Source organism: Crotalus tigris, unplaced genomic scaffold, assembly GCF_016545835.1.
Source record: "Crotalus tigris isolate CLP2741 ecotype Arizona unplaced genomic scaffold, ASM1654583v1 scf7180000023738.1706062, whole genome shotgun sequence".
Taxonomy (NCBI): domain Eukaryota; kingdom Metazoa; phylum Chordata; class Lepidosauria; order Squamata; family Viperidae; genus Crotalus; species Crotalus tigris.
The window spans coordinates 1010354-1028289 of NW_024100150.1; the positions used below are offsets into that span (position 1 = coordinate 1010354).

At 36.2% G+C, this 17936-nt stretch overlaps 2 protein-coding genes and 2 pseudogenes across 2 annotated transcripts; all 4 read left to right on the plus strand.

Moving 5' to 3' along the window:
- Positions 1 to 3221: 3221 nt before the first annotated feature.
- LOC120298076 (olfactory receptor 12D2-like) lies at positions 3222 to 4163 on the plus strand. Its single transcript, XM_039321414.1, has one exon. The coding sequence runs from the start codon at positions 3222 to 3224 to the stop codon at positions 4161 to 4163; it is 942 nt and encodes a 313-aa protein (XP_039177348.1).
- A 2822-nt stretch (positions 4164 to 6985) lies between these two features.
- Positions 6986 to 7927, plus strand: LOC120298078 (annotated as a pseudogene).
- A 16-nt stretch (positions 7928 to 7943) lies between these two features.
- LOC120298079 lies at positions 7944 to 8630 on the plus strand (annotated as a pseudogene).
- A 5364-nt stretch (positions 8631 to 13994) lies between these two features.
- LOC120298080 (olfactory receptor 12D2-like) lies at positions 13995 to 16122 on the plus strand. The gene is made up of 3 exons (XM_039321415.1): positions 13995 to 14094; positions 14626 to 14707; positions 15179 to 16122. The coding sequence occupies exon 3, from the start codon at positions 15181 to 15183 to the stop codon at positions 16120 to 16122; it is 942 nt and encodes a 313-aa protein (XP_039177349.1). The 5' UTR covers positions 13995 to 14094; positions 14626 to 14707; positions 15179 to 15180.
- Positions 16123 to 17936: the final 1814 nt, after the last annotated feature.

Consider the following 17936-nt stretch of genomic DNA (forward strand, 5'->3'; position numbering starts at 1 on the left):
CACCTTAAAGCCACAGGACACGAAATTGACTTTAAAAATACCAGAACCATTGCCAAAAGTGAACATTTTAATAACAGAATAATCAGAGAAGCCATCGAGATAGAAAAACGCCCACACAGCATGAACAAGCGAGATGATACCTCCCGCCTACCAGCCATTTGGAAACCCGCCCTCATTGACAAACGACTCCCTAACACAAAAATGATACCAGACCCACACTCACAAAAACCACACAGGAGGTCACCACCAAACATCCACGCAAAAAACAAACCCAAAGCCACACTGACTATGAGGCACGACCACAAACCAGAAGCCAGACCACAGCTGCATCATTAGCCACTTTAAACCCCCCCAATCCATACATGAAGCAAACTGACACCCTCCATGAAGAGGAAGCACGACCACGAACGCGAAGCCAAGGAATGGCAGGGCAGCCCAAAATCTTGAATCCCTCTGCAACTCAGACTAACCTGAGCACAACCAAACAGAACACTCCCCCAGCCAATCAGAGCACAGCCAACCCCCCAGCCAATCAGAGCACAGCCAACCCCCCAGCCAATCAGAGCACAGCCAAGCCCCTAACCAATCAGAACACACCTCCACCCAATCAGAACACAGCCAAGCTCCCACCCAATCAGTTCATACCCCCACTGGCAGTTAAAAGGAAGAAACAGCTAAGACCACACATTGCTGCTCGAAGCACGAAGCTGAAAACACCAGCCTGAAGATGACGAATGGGACTTCGTCGAAACGTCGCCAAGACACTTCCAATTTTACGCGGGAGAAAACCCGAACAACCAAAGACCTACATATATATATATATATATATATATATAATATATATATATATATATATGAGCACCTGTCAGCCTAGATGAGTTCAAATCGCCCGGACCAGATGAATTACATCCCAGAGTTCTCAAGGAACTGGCAGATGTGATATCGGAGCCACTGAACTATATTTTTCAAAGATCCTGGAACACAGGGGAACTACCAGAGGACTGGAAAAGAGCTGATGTAGTTCCCATCCTCAAAAAAGGAAAAAAAATGGATCCAGGAAATTACAGACCTATCAGCCTGACCTCAATACCTGGGAAGATCCTGGAAAAGATAATCAAACAACGAATCAACGAACACCTAGAGGCAAACAAAGTCATTACTAAAAGCCAACATGGGTTTGTCAAAAATAGATCATGCCAGACAAATCTTATTGCATTCTTTGACCAAGTGACAAAATTAGTGGATCAGAGGAATGCTGTGGACATAATTTACTTGGACTTCAGTAAGGCATTTGATAAAGTAGATCACAACCTACTACTTGACAAGATAGAAAAATGTGGGGTAGACAGAACCACCACCAGATGGATCCGTAGCTGGCTGACCGGCCGTACTCAGCGAGTGGTCCTCAATGGAACTGCATCTATATGGAGGGAAGTGTGTAGTGGGGTGCCCCAGGGCTCTGTTCTGGGCCCAGTACTCTTCAACATCTTCATCAACGATTTGGATGAAGGGATAGATGGGGAACTCATCAAATTTGCAGACGACACCAAGCTGGCAGGAATAGCCAACACTCCAGAAGACAGGCTTAAGAGATACAGAAGGATCTGGACAGACTTGAACACTGGGCACTAACTAACAAAATGAAATTCAATGGTGAAAAAAGCAAGGTTCTACATTTAGGCAAGAAAAACCAAATGCACAAGTACAGCATAAGTGGCACTATGCTCAATAGTAGTAACTGTGAGAGGACCTCGGAGTCCTAGTAGACAATCACCTAAATATGAGCCAGCAGTGTGCTGCAGCTGCCAAAAAGGCCAACACAGTGCTAGGCTGCATTAACAGAGGGATAGAATCAAGATCACGTGAAGTATTAATACCACTCTTCAATGCCTTGGTAAGGCCACACTTGGAATACTGCATCCAGTTTTGGTCACCACGATGTAAAAAAGATGTTGAGACTCTAGAAAGAGTACAGAGAAGAGCAACAAAGATGATTAGGGGACTGGAGGCTAAAACATATAAGGAACGGTTGCTAGAATTGGGTATGTCTAGTTTAACGAAGAGAAGGACAAGGGGGGACATGATAGCAGTATTCCAATATCTCAGGGGCTGCCATAAAGAAGAGGGAATTAAGCTATTTTCCAAAGCACCTGAAGGCAGGACAAGAAGCAACGGGTGGAAACTAATCAAGGAGAGAAGCAACCTAGAACTAAGGAGAAACTTCCTGACAGTGAGAACAATTAATCAGTGGAACAGCTTGCCTCCAGAAGCAGTAAATGCTCCAACACTGGAAGTTTTTAAGAAGAGACTGGACAGCCATTTGTCCGAAATGGTGTAGGGTTTCCTGCCCGAGCAGGGGGTTGGACTAGATGACCTCCAAGGTCCCTTCCAACTTTACTAATATGAACATATATATATATATATATATATATATATATATATATATATATATATATTACTTAGTTCTATGTTATGAATAAAATTTTGCTTTTTTTCTTTTATCATACCCATTGTTTTCCTTTCTTACCTTCAAATACAATTATTGTCTTTCTTTACTCTCTCTTTGCCTATATTTCATTTTATTTCACAATCTCAATTTTGGGCATGAAGTAAATCTGGATAAAACGAAGTATTTCATTTTCTGATTGTTGCACTCACATGAGCAGTGACCAAAAGTAGAAAGCAAGCAGGTGACCCAATTCAATGTCATTAGTTGATGTACAGTAGAGGGACACAACATCTACAAATCTATTGCATTAAACAAATACATATACAAACAAACACAACAAATCTAACAGTAAATGTAGGAAGTCATAAACTTTTGTACAGAGTGAATTTGAATCTCTTTCTCTGTCTTTACTCTCCCTTTATCTTTACTTTCTTTTATTTCACAATCTTAATTTTGACAATGAAACAAATCTGGATAAAATGAAATCTTCCATGATCTGTACCATGCACTCATAAGAAAAAAGACAAAAAAGTAGAAAGCAAGCAGGTCACTTCCTTCAATTTCATTTTACAGTATAGACAAACAAGCAAACAAGAACCTAACCCCAAAACAAAACAAATCTAATATATGAAAATGTAAAGTTTTGGAAGTGAGTGAATTTTAATAAGGTGCCACGACTGAATGTCAAATACTGCTTAGAAAATGATTTTACATTGCTATATCTAGCATTGTGATGCTTTCTCAAATAACTATTTTTTTCCTATTTATAGAGATGAAGAACTGGACAGAGGTGTCTGAATTTATTCTCCTGGGTCTAATAAAGGATCACAGGCTGCAACAGGTTCTCTTCACCTTTTTCCTGCTTCTCTATATAGCCTGTTTATTAGGAAATGGGGTTATCCTGGGAATCACCCTAGCTGAGCCTCAGCTCCACACCCCCATGTATTTTTTTCTGGGGAACCTTTCTGGTTTGGATATATGCTACTCAACAGTGACTGTGCCAACAATACTAAGTGGCTTTCTTAGAAAGAATCAGTCGATCTCCTTTACTGGCTGCCTCACTCAGCTGCACTTCTTCCACTTCCTGGGCTCTAGCGAGGGTATGCTTCTAGGCATCATGGCATGTGACCGTTATGTGGCTATCTGTAGTCCATTGCGTTATACTCTCCTAATGAATAAATGGACTTGTCTTACACTAATTGGGACCATGTGGGCAACTGGCTTCTCTTATGCCTTGATGCATACAGTGGTGACCTCTCAGCTATGTTTCTGTGGACCTAAACTAGTCCCACATCTTTTCTGTGACATCAAACCCCTCCTCAAGTTAGCCTGCAGTAGTACAGCACTCAGTTTTATTTTGCTGAATGCTGTCACTGGTTCTTTTGCTTTCTGTTTGCTCTTTTTCACTCTTCTCTCCTATTTTTACATCATCTCCTTCCTCTTTCTCAAAGTCCAATCATGGAAGAATCGTTGGAAAGCCTTCTCTACCTGTGCATCTCACCTGACTGTTGTGGCAATGTTCTACATTCCAGTGTTGTCCAACTACATGCTTGCTTCCACCAGTGGTTCTTCTGAGAAAGACCTTATCATCTCTTTGTTATATACTGTATTTACACCAGTTTTAAATCCTCTGATTTACTGTTTGAGGAATCAAGAAGTCAAATCTGCTATAAGGAAGATTCTAACTCAAAACATCCTATTTAAAAGGACATGAATATTTCTGCTTTTGGAGAACATAAGAAATTGTGATGAGCACCTTCAGAGCAGTTTAATTGCTTTGCGTGACTCCTTTCTATAAGACCAATTCCAATCAGCATTATTAAGGAGTGATAATTCCAGCTCTGTATTCTCACTGCTCCTTTTTAACATCTATATGAAACTACTGGGTGAGATCATCTGACACTATGGTACGATGACATACAGCTTTACATCTCCACCCTAGTGAACCTAACAATGCTGCGGCTCCCCTTTCTCAGTGCCTGGAGGGCTGTAAGGCTCTTTATGGGGAACAACAGGCTTAAGCTTGCACCTGGAAAGACAGTGATGCAAGACCCAATATATAACTAGATCCACAACTCCTATTCAATTCCAATTCAGAATATAGCTGGAATGGACCTTGGAGGACTTTTAGTCCAACCCTCAAGCAGGAGACCCTATACTATATCAGTCAAGTAGTTGTCCAATCTCTTCTTAAAAACTTCCAGTGATGAAGCACGCACAACTTCTAAAGACAAGCTGTTACACTTTTTAATTGTTCTCATTGTTAGGAAGTTTTTCCTTAATTCCAGGTTGCTTCTCTCCTTGATTAGTTTCCATCCATTGTTTCTTGTCTTGCCTTCTGGTGTTTTGGAAAGTAAGTTGACATATACCATTTATAAATTTTCTGCTGGGACACTGACCCTCAGGAACATTCTATCACTAGAGGTCAAAACCTTGCACACACTTTCTGGTATTAATATGGTTATTAATACAGTTTTAATAGGGTATTAATATGGTTTTATCAGTTGCCTTGGGGCCCTAAGGGGCACACACTGTTGGAGGTAGTTGATGGGATCTCATCTTCATGCCATCCATATCTCACTCTTGATTTTTGTATAATTTTAAAATTTTAATTTGCATAGTTTTAATATTTTTTTCTATTTAGTTTTTTATACTCTGCAAGCTTTATAAGGGAGATGGGCAGCATTAACATTTAATAAACAAATACTTTTAAATATAATACATTTCTTCAGAATTCCCATTTTACAGTAAAAATATTCTGTTGGTAACTCATGCAACATATAATATCTTCCACTATCTAGATAATACATGAAGAGAACATGGATTATTTTCAAAATTCTATCTATTCTTCATATGCATAGAATCGTAATTGCCTTTAGCATGATTTACCCCCCATTCCCATTATGCAGACTGTCTGGAACTGCTAAGAAAGATAATAGCTGCAGAATAATTTACATTGCCTTGTGTCTCTGAGAGAAAGATGCATTTGCATATTATAAAAGAAATAAATACATGAATACTGTTTTTTTTAATTTCGTCTGATAATTCATCCATCTACTGAAAATTGAGCATCATACTTTTTATTCCTGAACAACCAGAGGTGACACATAAGTTGTGAAGAACAGTTGCAAAAATATTTGAGGTATTACATCTGTCTAAGTTAACCAAACTTTTTTTTAATGGTTTCTAATGCACCCATTGGCATTCATTAGGTAATCGAGAAATAATAAGACATTGGTATTTGCATCTCAGTGTCCCATTCACAGTTGAATTTCTGATCCTTGAAATGGTCTACAAAAATAATTATTTTGTGTTACAACATTTCATCATTCATTGAAAATTCACTTTAAAAGTGCTTTTGGTTTCCCGTGTATGCTATGGATAAGGAATGACATACTTATATATAGCCTTAGCAAATCAGAAATGCAAATTTGAAAAACAAATAAAATAAAAAGTGAAGCAAACAATGGCTTTCTCTAAATATTGCCCTCTTACAAATATATACTTTCTTTTGTGGTTGGGCCAGTATCTTGCCAGCAATTTACAGTTTTATAGTTTATAAAATTGAAATAAATAAATAAAATATGGAAACTAATCAAGGAGAGAAGCAACCTAGAACTAAAGAGAAACTTCCTGACAGTTAAAACAATTAACCAGTGGAACAACCTGACTCCAGAAGCGGTGACTACTCCAACACTGAAAGTTTTTAAGAAGAGACTGGACAGCCATTTGTCCGAAATGGTATAGGGTTTCCTGCCTGAGCAGGGGGTTGGACTAGATGACCTCCAAGGTCCCTTCCATCATCATCATCATCATCATCATCATCATCATTATATTGTTTTATTTGCCACGGAAAGAAGGAGAATGAGTAAAATTATGGCATAATTTCTGTATATAAATTAAAGTTTTCAATTAATAAAGAATAATTGATATTACCAGGGCTTTTTTTGTCATAGAACACCCAGAACGGAGTTCTGGCACCTTTTTTGGATGGAACCTTGTAGGGTAGGCAAGGCGGGTTGTATAATGTGTGTGAGTTCCGGCACTTTTTTTTTTTTTTTACAAAAAAAGCACTGGATATTACTAGTATACAGTATATTCATTCTCTGTAAGTCTAAGTCAGGATCTAGTACAAAAAAAAAAAAGATTTAAATTCCAATCCTGAAAACCACAGGAAGAAAAAGAAAATGTTAAAAATCAGTTCAGTTTTCACCCTTGCTTCTGTCACTCTAAAAAAAAAAAAACCAAGAGTATAATATCTAACAGTATTTTTTGCCAATTAATGTCTAAATGTCCAAAATCATTAGAAAACCAAATATTTTATATGTGCATCCCTTGCCATAACCATTTGGCAATGATATTGAAACACCAATTGTTTTTAAAGATTGAATGCATGAATGCAAAACAAACAAACAAAGAAATAAACAAACAACATTCATGAGTCTCCATCTTACTACCTAGCATTGAATCTTTGTTTCCTTACAGAATAGTTAACCACATTTGCTTTTTTTGTTTTGTTTTGTTTTGTTTTCAGAGATGAAAAACTGGACAGAAGTCTCTGAATTCATTCTTTTGGGTCTAAAAAAGGACCACAGCTTACAACAGATTATCTTCACACTCTTCCTGCTGTTCTATATAGTCTGTTTATTAGGAAATGGGTCCATCCTGGGAGTCATCCTGGCTGAACCTCCGCTCCATACCCCCATTATTATTTTTTCTGGGAAACCTTTCCTGCTTGGATATGTTCTACTCTACAGTGACTGTGCCCAAAATGCTAAGCAGCTTCCTTAGAAAGCATCAGTCTATCTCCTTGATTGGCTGCCTCACTCAGCTGCACTTCTTCCACTTCCTAGGCAGTAATGAGGCTGTGCTGCTGGGCGTCATGGCATATGATAGATATGTAGCTCTCTGTCATCCTCTGCGTTATACTCTCGTCATGAGTAAATGGGCTTGTATTACACTGGCCTGGGCAGCAAGGACTGCTGGCTTCTTTCATGCCTTGATGCATAGAATGGTGACCTCTCAGCTGTGGTTTTGTGGTTCTAATCTCATTGCACACTTTTTCTGTGACATCAAACCCCTCCTCAAATTAGCTTGCAGTAGCACAACTCTCAACTTCTGTCTTCTTAAATTTGTCACTGGTCCTTTTGCTGTGAGTCCCTTCTTTGTCACACTTCTCTCCTATATTTACATCATCTCCTCCTCTTCTTCAAAGTTCAATCATGACGGAACCGATGGAAAGCCTTCTCTACTTGTGCATCCCATCTGAGTGTGGTGGCCCTCTTCTATATTCCAGTACTTTCCAGCTATATGGTTGCTTCTGCTAGTGATTCTTCTGAGAATGATATGATCATTTCTGTGTTATATAGTGTAATCACACCAGTTTTAAATCCCCTGATCTACACACTGAGGAATCAAGAAGTCAAATTAGCTATAAAAAAGATTCTAAACAAAAAAGTTCATTTTGAAAGGGATTAAAGGTTGGTGCTTCCTTAGAAAGCATCAGTCTATCTCCTTGATTGGCTGCCTCACTCAGCTGCACTTCTTTCACTTCCTGGGCAGTAGTGAGGCTGTGCTGCTGGGCGTCATGGCATACGATAGATATGTAGCTATCTGTCATCCTCTGTGTTATACTCTTCTCATGAGTAAATGAGCTTGTATTACATTGACTGGAGCGATTTTAGCTGGCTTCTTTCATGCCTTGGTGCATGCAATAGCGACCTCTAAGCTGTGGTTCTGTGGTCCTAATCTCATTGAACACTTTTTTTGTGATATCAAGCCTCTCCTGAAGTTAGCTTGCAGTAGCACAGCACTCAACTTCATCCTATTGAATCTTCTGAGTAGCTTTATTGCTCTGAGTCCCTTCTTTTTTACGCTTCTCTCCTATTTTTACATCATCTCCTTCCTCTTCTTCAAGGTATAGTCATGGCGGAACTGTTGGAAAGCCTGCTCCACCTGTGCATCCCATCTGAGTGTGGTGGCCATCTTCTATATTCCAGTAATTTCCAATTATATGGTTGCCTCTGCTAGTGATTCTTCTAAGAAGAATATGATCATTACCGTGTTATACAGCACAATCACACCAGCTTTAAATCTCCTAATCTACACACTGAGGAATCAAGAAGTGAAATTTGCTATAAGAAAGATTTTAAACAAAAATCTTCTTTTGGAAAGGGCCTAAATATCTTTATGTGTGAAAAATAAAATAATAATTATGAATGTCTTGAAAGCATTTTTCAGGTTGAATTTATTAAGAAAACTCATTATATCAGTGGTTCTCAACCTTTTTAATGCCGCGACCCCCAACCGGTTGTAAGTTGAGGACTACTCAACCGGTCGTAACTTGAGGACTACTCAACTGGTGCAGCACCGTTTGCAGAATGGGACTTTTGGTGGGCTCAGCAGGCAGAGACAGCCTGGACCATTCCTATTGGCTTTTGAAAGCCAACAGAATTAGACTCTATTCAAGAGAGTCTATTCTATTGGCTTTCAAAAGCCAATAGAATAAAAGGGAGTAGCACAGCTAAGGAAAAGGGGGAAAAAATGGCGGACTGCGTTGTTTGGCAACCCCCGTGAAATGGTTGTTCGACCCCAAATGGGGTCCCGACCCACAGGTTGAGAACCACTGCATTATGTGCTCTCCTTCCTTTGATGTTATGTTATAATGATTCAGATTTCATCTCCTATTCTTTCTTATTTCTGTAGGAGCTTTCTATATTTACTCAGATATCTTTTGACAAATGTGTGTCTCCATTTGTTTTAATTCATTTTTACTTAGTTCCAAAGATATATATGACCATTATTCCCATTGTAGACCTACATGTTTATAAACCTAGAAAAAAAAAAGAAATTTTAAAAAGCACTGCAAAGGTTTTTGAATGTTATGGATGTCACTTTTTGGAAAAACAAAATACTAGACCTATACTCCAAGCAAGTTAATTCATTTCCAAATGTGGAATTTATGCTTATTCCTAAATTGGTATTTTTCACTTGCATTGACTATACTGATTAATTTTATTCAAACATTATATATAATCCTCTATTTCTTTATAAATTTGGATGCAACTTTATAAAATATAGCAGTGATATATTAAAAGTTTGATATGGAGTAATGGATTAACCATTATTCTTATTGAAGAATAAGTTAAATTAGTCTTGTAAAAAATTCAGCTCTTTCCTGTGAGGAATAGTGGAGAAGCATTTTCAGCTTTGGTTGTTGTGAAATTCCATATTCATTCTAACTTCATCCATCTTTGTTAGAAGAGAAAATATAATAGATAATAATAAATTTCATATATATAAATACTGTTCTCAGTTTATTTCTTTAAGTATAGATAGATAACTGCATTTTACTTTACTACAATTTTCAAGTATCCTTAAAAAAACTATTAAATGTAAATCAGAAACCAACTAATTTCTTATCTTTCCAATGAAATGTGTCTAAATCTGCTGTCATATTTCTCTCCTGCATGCCTAGAAATGTATGTTTGTTTTCCTTATTCTAGACACATATGCAATTATTGTGAGAACTTCTTCCATACTAAATTTGAGTAGAATTTATGTTTATTTGTACAAGTCTTCAAGTAACTGTTGATTCATGGTGACTACCTGAACAAGTCTCTGCAATTTTCTTGACAAGATTTCAGAAGTGGTTTGCTATGGCCCTATTGCCCTATTTACTAGGGCTAAGAGAGAGTGACTGGACCAAGGTCACACAGCTGGCTCTTTATGCCTAAAGTGGGACTAGAACTCACAATCTCACAGAAAATAAGACCATGAAACAGACATTTTCAATTGGAGACTCTTCCCTATGCACTAAAGACAATCCCTTCCATGTAAATATCCCTTAACCCTTTTCCATTAGGAAAGACATTGAGGATAGTCTTTTCTTGAACTCTTTGGGCCTTGAATTAATATTCTATTCATTTTCCTTACTTTGTACTGTATTGTAAACTGCTTGGAATAACTTCAGCTGGGACATCCTGTACATTTTTGAATAGGAGGAAAAAATCAAACTTCTGTAAATGAATTTCAACTTTGTTCCTGTGCAGTTAGTCCTTGATCCATGACCACAATTAGAACCATATTTTCATTACTAAGTAAAATATTTGTTAAGTGATTTGCTCCCAATTTTATGATCTTTGTTATGAATCACCATAGTTGTTAAGTAAATCTAGCTTAGTACATTGACTATGCTTGTCTGGAACACAGCAACAATTGTGTGGACCAGTTATAACTCACGTTTTCATTGTAACTTTGAACAGTCGCTAAACAAATGGTTGTAAGTTGAAGGCTACCTGTAACTTACATATTCTGTATAAATACTTATGTACATATGATTCTGGTTTACTGGTTTACAATTACCATTTTCTGATTGCTGAATTGCTGCTCCATTTCTGATCCTATCAAAGCTTTCCTTTTCTGTCAAGAGTGGAATCAGACAAACCAGAAGCATCCCTAATAACAAGGAATCAAGCAGACATAAATGTTTTTTTTTAAAAAAACAAATGTATTAATTAGATTTATTTGCCTCCCATATCACTACCAAGTAACTCTGGGTGGCTTAATATTTATTTGTTTGTTTGTTTGTTTGTTTGTTTGTTTGTTTGTTTATTTATCCCTCACATTTATATAGCTGTCCATCTCTCAAACATGACTCCAGGCAAAGTGCAATAAAAAAACAGCTACAAAAAGACCACAAACATTTAAACATTCCAGAATAAAAGGCATTAATACTGATTTTAAAAAGACTAAAAAACAGCATTTTTGTATTACAAACAAGTAGCCATCTCAGCAATTCTCCATTTTCTTGAGATTCCCAAGCCTGTTGTAAAGCTATGTTTTGGGGAATTTCTGCAAACCTACCAGGAGTAGGGCCAGTCATATTTGGAAAAATTATGTTCAGTGAGGGTGGGTGTTGAGGTCCACCATGATAGAAAAGGCCCATGTCCCCAGTCCTAGTCCCCAAAATATACTACTTCAACTGTATCTGATGGGAGAGACAGACGTTGTTGGGAAAACACAAATGCTCTCTAAAAGTCCAAAATAACACCAGGAAGAAAACTGAAACCAATTCACTGAGCAGAGATGTAACATGTTTCATTCTCAGAGCCCACATGAGCCTGTGCCTGTGCCACCACATTTTGTACCAGCTGAAGCTTCAGAGTACTCTTCAAGGGCAGCTCCAGCAGAGCACATTACTATAAGTTTTATTATGAATTCCTTATATTTTTTAAATAATTTTTATTTATTTTATCATTACATTTGTAATTTTAATTTCTTGCTTCCTGGCGAGCCTTTGAATTGGCTGTTTGTGTGTGTGTGTGTGTGTGTGTGTGTGTGTGTTCTAGTCAGTTCCAATTCCTGCAACTGTCTGAACAAGATCCTGCAATTTTCTTAGCAATCATTTAGTATGCCATGGACTTCTTCCTGGGACTGAGAGAAAATGAAGGGCCCAAAATCATCCAGCTGGTTTTGTGCCTAATTATGACTAACACCCACAGTCTTCCAGTTTCTAGACCAGTTCCTTTAACCACTAAACCAAACAGGATTTCTGTATAAATTATAAAAAAAAACATAGAATCAATGAATGAATCAACAAGTAGCAATTACAGTGTTAAATAAACAATAAATAAATAAATCTCTATTTCCCCTTTTTCAAAAAATGCAAATATGGAATTAGTCTTTCACAGGTTGAGCTATTAATTTTGGAATAATCAAGAAAAGAAGGACAAAGTACATTTCAACTACTGTTCTGAGACTTCAAGGAACATTTTTAAAATGCTGTCTTTTGTTCTGAGGGCATCATCATTTATTGTGTGTAGCATAATCTATAATGGGAAGATGGAGAACATTTTAGTTGATGTTGTAAAGCAAATAAAATAGTTGCCATTTCTCAATCAATTTAAGTATGGGAAAGTAATTATTTTTGCACTCTGCAATTATTTGAATATTTTAGTAGAAACCACTATAGTAGATCCATATATGGAATTTCATGTGCTTTTGAATGTGTTTAATGGATACACGAAATTAATAAAATAGACATGGTTAAATATGTACACACAATTGGTAAGGTTTAGAAATACAGCAGTGCCATATCACTATCTGTCAGATGTTGAAGTCATGAACAAAATGTCTTATAATTCAGGGCAATTTTTTCTAATATTCAGTTCATAATATTGGACTCTTAAAGATCTTCATTATTTTCCCACAGCCTTTGGAATGAAATGAAAGTTGGACAACATTTTCCTTAACCTTAAAAAAATAGAATAACAGAGTTGGAAAAAGCATTGGAGGTCTTCTGGTCCAACCCCCTGTTCAATTTCAGACAAATGGTTGTCCAGTCTCTTTGTAAAAGCCTCCAGTGATGGAATACTCACAACCTCTGAAAACAAGCTGTTCCACTGGTTGATTGTTCTCACTATCAGGAATTTTTTGCTTTTCTTCTTGCTTAGTTTCCATCCATTTTTTTCTTGTATTGTCTTCTGTTGTTTTGAAAATACTTTTTTGTAGTAGCCCTTCAAATATTGAAACACTGCTCTCATCTCTGTCCTAGTCCTGCTTTTCATTCAACTAGCCATACCCAAGTCCTACAACTTTTCAAATGCATTAGTCTATAGCTCCCTAATCATCTTTGTCGCTATTCTCTGTACTCTTTCCAAAATCTCAACATATTTTTTATATTGTGATGACCAAAACTGGGTGCAGTATTTCAAGTGTGGTCTTATTCAGGCTTTATGAGATGGTACTAATACTTCACATGATCATGATTCTATCCCTCTATTAATGCAGCCTAGGATTGCATTGACTTCTTGGCTGCTGCCACACACTATTGTCTCATATTTAAGTGGTTGTTTACTAGGATTCCAAGATCCCTCTCACAGCTATGGGTACTGAGTCAGGTTTCACCTAATCTGTACCTAAACAATTTGGTTTTCTTGCCTAAGTATAAAATCTTACTTTTCTCTACACTGAATTTCATTTTGTTATATAGAACAAAATACTAGAAGTTGCATTCTATACAGGCCTAGGATGAAAGTGAAGGTATGTGATTATCCAATACATAAAAAGAATGGAGGATTTTTTGTTTGTTTGTTTGTTTTGCTTTTTTCTGTTTTAACTATAATTTCCATGAATTGTATAATGGCCATGGGCAAGTGCTACACCAGATGCAAAATGAGTAATATTCATTTTGCATCTGGTGTTAATTTTCCTTAAAACTACAAAAGGCATTAATGAGTCCACTTCAGGAATAATGTACAGAAGACTCTCTTGATTTTATTGTTAAAAGAGAAGTGATTGAGTACTATTACAGTATAATGCTCTGGGAGAAAATTCTTAGCCTTTACCAAACTAAAGCAAAGTCAAACCAGACACCCCTCTGCATTATTAATTAGGTGACTAAATTGTTTAGAGCTTCAAATAGAACAGATTTATCCCCACATGAGCATATTGCTTCATCAATTTCTAATTTTCTTTTAATGGTGGCAAAAATATTTTATAAACCAAATGCATGATGCAATTCACAAATCATTCAGAACATATTCTGATATGAGTTTTATTTCCTTCCCAAATCTAACTTGCTGATTTCATAGCTCTTAGGCAACTTTTCAATTTTACATAATTGGATGGAAAATTTTCTCAAGGTAAGAATTATCTCAACATATAGATTTTCAACATTGACATTTTATTAAAAGCTAAGAATTGTCTATCTGATAGATATTATCTATTTTATTATTGACATTTTATCAAAGGATCTCAGTTTGACCTATTGTATATTTTCCTTCCATTGTGAAAATGCAAAAACAAGTATTTCTTAAATATGATAAGATACAAGAATGAATATAAAAAATGTAATGGTAAACAGGAGATGAGAAAAGCAACTCTTCCCCCCCCCCAGTTTAGAGTCAATAGAATGGCTCAGAATAGGACTTCAGATTGAACAATGGTAAATAAATGCAGATAAACCATTTCATTTGAGATTATAAATGTGCAATTTCATTTTCTATTGACAATATTCTTTGCATTAATTGGGTTTATGGAACATGCAAGGCTCAGATAAATCACATTTACTATCCTAGTTCATATACCACGATAAGAAAATGCTTATATTGCAAAATATTGAATTAAAAATGTTCCTACCCAATTTTAAACAAGTTTAATATTTTATACAATAGCACATTTTGTGAAGACACATTGTGTTTGGGAAGACTGAGAACACCAGGTCACAGCCTGATAGCTTGAATCAAATGGAATTATGTGAGTACAAATGCATTTATTTCTGTGACACTATTCACTGGAAACAAATGTTCTCTAAAGCAGGCATTGTATATAAGTAGATATAGTCTGGGTATGTGTTGCCCAGAAGGAGAAATCTTATACTATGAACAAGAGCAAATGAAAAAGAGTGCTATGGATTTGATAGACTAAATTTAGAGAGGAAAAAAAATATATGCAATAAATCCTGAATTGAATACTTGTTTAGAACTTTGTTTTGCCAAGTATAGGGACTCCAAACTGAGCTACATGTCTATTCTATGAAAATGCACACACAGAGACTCAAACACAAAACAAATTTAATGGTAGTATATGAGATATCTTTTTCTACAGAGTGAATTTAAAGAGGCAATTCGTGATTGAATGCAAATGTTTTTAAGAAAATTATTAACATTGCCATATCAGGTACTGTAATGCTTTCTTAAATCACTAACTTTTTTTTCCTATTTGCAGAGATGAAGAACAGGACAGAAGTGACTGAATTCATTCTTCTGGGTCTAACAAAGGACTACAGGCTACAACAGGTCTTCTTCACATTTTTCTTGCTGTTCTATGTAACCTGTTTATTAGGAAATGGGGCCATCCTGGGAGTCATCCTGGCTGATTTTCAGCTTCACACCCCCATGTATTTTTTTCTAGGAAACCTTTCTGGTTTGGATATATGCTACTCTACTGTGACTGTGCCAAAAATGCTAAGTGGCTTCCTTAGAAATCATCAGTCCATCTCCTTGATTGGCTGCCTCACTCAGCTGCACTTCTTCCACTTCTTGGGCAGTAGTGAGGCTGTGCTGCTGGGTGTCATGGCATATGATAGATATGTAGCTATCTGTCATCCTCTGCGTTATACTCTCATCATGAGTAAATGGGCTTGTATTACACTGGCTGGGGCCACGTGGGCTGCTGGCTTTTTTCATGCCTTGATGCATACAGTGGTGACCTCTAAGCTGTGGTTCTGTGGCCCTAATCTCATTGCACACTTTTTCTGTGACATCAAACCCCTCCTCAAATTAGCTTGCAGTAGCACAACCCTCAACCTCATCCTGCTTAAACTTGTCACAGGTTCTATTGCTCTGAGTCCCTTTTTTTTCACACTTCTGTCCTATTTTTACATCATCTCCTTCCTCTTCTTCAAAGTTCAATCATGGCGGAACCGTTGGAAAGCCTTCTCTACCTGTGCATCCCATCTGAGTGTGGTGGCCATTTTCTATATTCCAGTACTTTCCAACTATATGGTTGCTTCTGCTAGTGATTCTTCTGAGAATGATATGATCATTTCTGTGTTATATAGTGTAATCACACCAGTTTTAAATCCCCTGATCTACACACTGAGGAATCAAGAAGTCAAATTAGCTATAAAAAAGATTCTAAACAAAAAAGTTCATTTTGAAAGGGATTAAAGGTTGGTGCATTTGAAAATAAAGGAAGTGGTGATAAATATTTTCAAAGTATTATTATGGGTTGGATCCATTAAAATTCTTTATATACTATTCCTGCACTGATGTCACTTTATAGTGACTCAAAGTCCAACATGAGGGATATAAATATAAATATTTAAAACTATGTGCAAATAAATTAAAATAAACAGTTGTTCTGTCAAGAAACTTTGCATTTCAAACTACCCCCAATTCTAGACCTACATGTTTAAAAACTGAGAAAAAAAGAGGTGATAAAAAGCATTGCAAAAGGTTCGTGACAGCATTTTTCACATTTTAGAGCTACAAAATTGTGTATTTAAATTTCATGCATGATTGTTCACTTCCAAAAATGGAATATACAGTTAGCCAAAAACTGGCATTTTCCAATCAGGCTGACCATATTAATTTTTTGTTTATTTAAATGGTAGATGTTTTCAGCCATTTATCTATATATTTGAATGCAGTATTATAAAGTATTACAGTAATATAAATGAATCAATATGGAAAAACTGTTATTATTCTTTACTAATGTTCTTTTATTTCATACAGTAACAAGAAGATTAAAACTAGTGTCACTTTTTTTAGTTCCTTTGAAATTCATGCTGAGAAAATATAAAGGTGATGTAAAATTTCAACTTTGTTTGAAGTGAAATTCCATATTAATGCAGCTTTCTCCTTCAGGAGAAAAAAAGGGAAATGGAATGGAAAATCTATTTCAGATAATGTCATGTATGAAAAAAGTCTAAGCTTTCACTAAAAGTTTAAAGAAATATACAGCTATTTCCTTGTGCAAATATATATATATGTAGGTCTTTGGTTATTCAGGTTTTCTCCCGCGTAAAATTGGAAGTGTCTTGGCAACATTTCGACGAAGTCCCATTCGTCATCTTCAGGCTGGTGTTTTCAGCTTCATGCTTCGAGGATCAATGTGTGGTCTTAGCTGTTTCTTCCTTTTAACTGCCAGTGGGGGTATGAACTGATTGGGTGGGAGCTTGGCTTTAATAATTGCACAAGGAAATATTATATATATATATATATATATATATATATATATATATATATATATATATATTTCCTTGTGCAATATATGAAAAGGTTTTTTATGTGTGCATGTTTCTCAGTTCAGTTCTTTTAAATGTGGGTAAATAATTGAATGTTGCTTTATTCCAATTTTAAAATAGCATCTTCCTAACAAAATATTCACAAATGTACAATAGAAACCAAAGTAGGTTTTTTTTCTTTTTTATCTAAATCTACTTTCATGTAACTAAATATGCTTCTCTCCTGCATGCTTGGAAATGAATTTTCATTTCACCTACTTTCTACTTTAGACACACATGCAATTATTGTGAGAAATTGTTCCATCCATATTTTTGTTGATGTGTGTCATCCTTCAAATAATTGTTGACTCCTGATGACAGCCCGGATTAAACTCTGCAGTTTTTGAAACAAGATTTCAGAAGTGGTTTTCCATTGCCTGCTTCTTAGGACTGAGAGAGAATAACTGGCCCAAGTTCACAAAGCTGCTTTTTTGTGCCTAAAGATGGATTAAAACTCACAATATTCCAGGTTCTAGCTTGATACCATAACCAACTAAAGTGGTTATTAATTTATTTTTTAGAGTTACAAAGTGGAACTAGAACTCAGTCTCCTAGATTCTGTTTATTTATTTATTACCTTTATAAATCTGCATAACACAAGAAAGGTAATTCTGGACAGTGTAGAACAACCTAAGTTGCTATCAGAAGTCAAAGAGGCAGTAAAACAATCCAGGTAAAGATTTTATTCCTTATAGG

Coding starts and splice junctions, on each gene's coding strand:
- LOC120298076 (XM_039321414.1), top strand. CDS start 3,222: ATGAAGAACTGGACAGAGGTGTCTGAATTTATTCTCCTGGGTCTAATA.
- LOC120298080 (XM_039321415.1), top strand. CDS start 15,181: ATGAAGAACAGGACAGAAGTGACTGAATTCATTCTTCTGGGTCTAACA.